Below are 4,997 nucleotides of genomic sequence, written 5' to 3'. Positions count from 1 at the left end.
GCCAAAAAGTATCTATCCAATATCTATCTGACTAAAAATATCTAACACCCACATCCTCACAAAAGCTGATACAAGATGTGTCTGTGAGTTCGTCCAGGTCTGTAGCTGCAGTCTCAAATCCAGCCTGTGCAGTCAAAGCAGCCCTGTAGCTCTGACTTAGCGTCCTCAGTCCAGTTCGAGTTCATCCAGGTCTGTAGCTGCAGTCTCAAATACACTCCAGTCTGTGCAGTCAAAGCAGGCCTGTAGCTCTGACTTAGCCTCCTCAGTCCAGCTCTTCACTGTTTTGACTACAGGCTTCGCATAAGGAATAAGATGGACCATACAGTGATCTGAGAGTCTGAGGGCTGCACGGGGGACAGAGTGATAGGCGTCTTTTATTGTTGTGTAGCAGTGGTCCAGTGTGATTTTGTCCCTGGTGGGACAGGTGACTGTAGTGGACATTTTAAGGTAGCACCCTTTTAAGTTTATTGGCTGTGGCTTTGTAGTCATGGTACGCAGGTATTTGTGTGATTGTGACACCAGACCGTTTGTGTCAGCATGTTCGTAAAGATTTTCATGCCTTTGTGTGACTGCAGAACCAGATGGCTTGTATCCTGTTAGAACTGGTATCTTGTTTCCCCATCTGTTTGAGCCTTTGTTCCCTGCAATGTTGTGTGTGTGTGTGTGTGTGTGTGCATGTGTGTGTGTGTGTATAAAAAGAGAAGTCACACTTTGTTTATTGAGCTTCTTTCATTCAGACTGTTTAGCCACTCTGTTTCTAGATTGCTCTTGCAGGAATAAATATGTAATAACTTTCAGAGTTGATGTTAAGTCTTTATTTTACACTCACTGAGCTTTAATAGATAATTTTGCCACAAGAGTGACATGCTGTCTGTGTTTGGGCAGTTCGTCGGTGAGATTTGCTCTGTTAAAGTCCCCTAAAACAATGAATGGAGAGTCAGGATGTTCTAACTCCACGCTAGTTATCTGTTCTGCCAGGAGCTGTAGTGCGCTAGCATGGGCCTGTGGTTTTATGTACACTGCGATTAGAATGAAACTGTTAAATCCACAAGAATAAAAAGGTTTGCAATTGATAAGAGACTCTAGGTCTGCGTTACATGTCCTCTGTAGCACTGACATTTGTGCACCAACCTTTATTTATGTAGAAGCAGATTCCACCTCTCTCGTTTTCCCAGACAGCTCCTTTACACAATCCGCTCTGAACACCTGGAAGCCCGGTACTTGAATCGCGCTGAGTTGCTCAGCCAGGTCTCCGTGAAGCGCAAAGTCAGAGTTAGTCCTGTGGAGAAGAATTTCATCCATCTTGTTGACCAGGGAGCGGAGATTTGCCAGGTGGATGGATGAGTGGGGTCCGTGTTCCCCTCTGTCATAACCGCACCAAGGCACCTGCCCGCTTTCCACGGTGGCGTTTTTTCCAGATCCCATATATTGCCTCTGCACCTCCGATCAGAATGTTCATACAGCATTCTCCGTTCACAAAAATCAGAGGAAGGTAGTTCGGGGTGAAATGTCCGATATTTAACAGGTCTTCTCTGGTAAAAGTAATCCGGGATGAGTTGCAAGAGACCAAGAAAACAAAGAAAAACAACAAGCGCAAGTGACCACGGCTACCATCGCTGCCGGTGCTGGAAGTTAATTGAAAGAGATCTAACTGAACTTTAGGTTCTGTCCGTCATTTGCTCAGTTGCTCATTTTATCTCTGCAGTGTAGAAATGTTTGTTTGCAAGATGAAGTATTTCAAAGATTCTTAACATTCATTAGTGATGTTTAATAGTCATACAAATCTCAGAGTAAAGCTCGTCTGTGTTGAGGACATGCGCTAAAAGACTTGGCACCTTTTTAAATAAAAAATATTGCCCTCGCGTCCAGTGAACATTGCCCCTGAGGAGCTACTGGGTCGCTTCACAGGCAGCAGGCTTTGAACAGTTGTACAGTACTGCAGGTAGTACAAAAGCCATGCTCACCAGAGGAATGCTGACGGTGTAACAACCAACCTCAAAGAACAGCTGAGTGTGAGAGAAGTGTTTGATTAAGGGGCTGTTTTACAAGGGTTCCTTCTTCATACTGTGTATTTAGCACTGTAGTACCCCAGTTCTTTAATTGGACAGCTCTGAATAACGAAGGAGTCCGTCTTCATCTAGTGCTGATTTATTTTAACCACAAGCAAAATTACAAACACGACCCGGGCTGCTCCCTTTTCCAGACACACGCAGGCTGCTGGGAAGTGGAGTCTCTTGCCACACAGACCCTAATACATTTATAAGGTTTGGGCTAACCCTTTATCCAGATGAAGTCAATCCGAAGACTCCATCTCTTATCTAGTGCTCCACATGCTTTGAGCAGCTGCATTTTTACCTAGTCATAACAAAATGAAGAATTTCAATGTGTTTATTTTGTCACATGGTGTGTAGCTAAGGCATTCATTCATTTATTTAGACATAATATTCTAATATAAGCTTAATACAGGAAAAGAATTGGTGTCAATAGTACCTATAGTTCACTTTTCAGAATCAACATTGTCTGCTAACCTTGAAACAGAGCAGACTTTAAATCTTACTAAACTGCATTACTAACACATTGTCTAACAATTATCTAATTGATTTACTAATATCTAACAGCACCTTCTGTTGTTCTTCTCTTTATCCAGCTTTACCCCACATATTGTCCCTCCACAACATCTCCCCACTTCTGTTTGTGAAGCTTTTAGAATTGTTCCCTAGTGCTGCAGGTTCTCCACTCTGATGAATGGGATTACTTACTGTAACCATTGCATAAAACTGCTTCCATGTTTAGTGACAACTATCTTAGAGGCCAGAAGTATTGGCAGTGTTCAAATGCAGTGAAATTAGGTGTCAGAAAGTATCATGCTTTGCAGATGAGTGTGATCTTTTTGAGATGACCCCATCAATGTCCAAGAAAAATTAAATTGTTAGTAAAGCAATTCACTTAACCTCCAGGCACTCCAAGGGATAACAAAATCCAAAAAAGGTACCCAGAAGATGTACAAATTAACTATCAAAAATAAAGACCTAATTTCTTCTTCTAAATTCTTTTCTCAATCAGGAATACAAAGTGTATTATTTTGACATTTCTTAGCCCGTCTGAGGACTATGCATAGAGCTCATTTCAGTGTTTTGTTTTTTTTTTTAACCTTTTTAAATATAGTCTTCAGTCTTCTGCACTCCTGTCTAATTTTGATCTCTACATTCCTCCAGGTCCAACTGTTTCGAAGTCCTCACCTTGGATGGAGCCAGCACCAATATTCTTCAATTTTGCACCGCGACAGAAAGCACAGACTGGCTCCAAGCAATATCTACAAATATCAACGATTTGACACAGGAGAATGTAAGTATCTCTAAACATTAGAGGCTTGGATAGATATTCCCGAGTCTTTATTGAAAGTGAAAAGAAAACCTATAATTGTCACATTTATGGTTATTTCAAATTTGAGAACTTGAACGAGCTTTTATATTTGTTTTTTGGCGTAACACTGTAATGCAGAAATTTTTTTATATTACATCTGTTTAAATTTGCATGGTATTTTACAGTAAATGGGCAAATTATTAGGTTATGGAATCACAAAATTTCAGCCTTTTTTTTATCTACTTGTCCTTTTAAAATACTTTATTAGTAAAGAAAACATTGAAACGTAATATATTTTGCTCTGAGTTGTTAGGTGTATTTTTCCCCCCCTCACATTCGCAGACTACACCATAGCATGGTCTTAATAGAACCTTCCTGACAAGCGCTCATTGAGTCACAGTGGCACCTCTCCTCTTAGCTGACAAAAAAAGAGGCTCTCTCATACTTAATTAATGACTGCTAAGTAGTCATTTGATATGTGCACTTCTCTCTTTCTCATTTCCTCCAAATTCACTTTGATTATCACACTGATGATGTGATGTGTTTTTGGTGAGGATGCAGACATACTGTATGCCAGTGTTCGACTGCACAGCTGCCTTTTTTTTTCCTCCCCCCCCAAACGTGTGATTAATTCATGCCTGCATCGCCTAATTATTGATGTGGAGTGTGATTGCTAAATGGCCAATCAGGATGTAATTGTGTTCCCACTTTGGAAGAGAGCGGAACTTTTGTTGTAATAACCTACAACCTTTAAATAGACTGACACCCTTGGGGTTCCTCGTGTTTTTCATAAGGAGAACCTGTTATCTGACATGGTGGAGGATTAATTGATGCTGTTTGATGTTATTTTAGAGAGACTGCAACAGAAAGAATTGGGCATCTTGTTAGTGTCTAATAATAGTACAGAGACTTAAGGTGACAGTGTACCTTCTGTTTGTACATTAACTGAGGTGAGAAAAAAAGCAGCCGCCATGCTGAGCATGATATGCTGACACACCAGCCGTGTGTCAGCATATCATGATGGTGTGTCAGCATCACTGTTACCAGTATCACTGGTTGGCAACATTTTTGCATTGTTTCTTTCCAAAGGAAGTGCTCATCAATTTGAAAGAGCCTTTCAGATATGTTTCTGCCCTGATGAGATCAAAACCAGTCAGCATTTTTGACTGAGATACCCAATTAAATAAAGGCAATTTAATATACTCCTTGCTTCAGCTAAGAGTACCTGAAGTGTTTTTTTAATTTTGTATGGTTCAACTTCAGATGTTTGCTTGTTCTTCTTTGGTGTGTCGTAACCACTGCCTTTAAATACACTGGGTACGGAAAGTATTCAGACCCCCTTAAATTTTTCACTCTTTGTTATATTGCAGCCATATGCTAAAATCATTTAAGTTCATTTTTTTTTCCTCAATGTACACACAGCACCCCATATTGACAGAAAAACACAGAATTTTTGACACTTTTGCAGATTTATTAAAAAAGAAAAACTGAAATATCACATGGTCATAAGTATTCAGACCCTTTGCTCAGTATTTAGTAGAAGCACCTTAGGTGCTGTCCATTTCTTCTGATCATCCCTGAGATGGTTCTACACCTTCATTTGAGTCCAGCTGTGTTTGATTATACTGATTGGA

At 40.3% G+C, this 4,997-nt stretch overlaps 1 protein-coding gene across 8 annotated transcripts in view; it reads left to right on the top strand.

The window, feature by feature from the left end:
- sntg2 (syntrophin, gamma 2) overlaps positions 1-4,997 on the top strand; it is a 75,593-nt gene that overhangs the window by 45,216 nt on the left and 25,380 nt on the right. For all 8 annotated transcript variants that reach the window (XM_020608721.1, XM_020608720.1, XM_020608726.1 and 5 more), the window contains one exon: positions 3,216-3,345. In XM_020608721.1, coding sequence (XP_020464377.1) covers positions 3,216-3,345 — 130 coding nt within the window. The remainder of the gene's footprint in view (positions 1-3,215; positions 3,346-4,997) is intronic.

The sequence above is a fragment of the Monopterus albus genome, unplaced genomic scaffold, assembly GCF_001952655.1.
Source record: "Monopterus albus unplaced genomic scaffold, M_albus_1.0 scaffold94.1, whole genome shotgun sequence".
NCBI classification, from domain to species: Eukaryota; Metazoa; Chordata; class Actinopteri; order Synbranchiformes; family Synbranchidae; genus Monopterus; species Monopterus albus.
The sequence above is the reverse complement of the archived record's forward strand: the minus strand, read 5'-3'. Positions and strand labels throughout refer to the sequence as shown.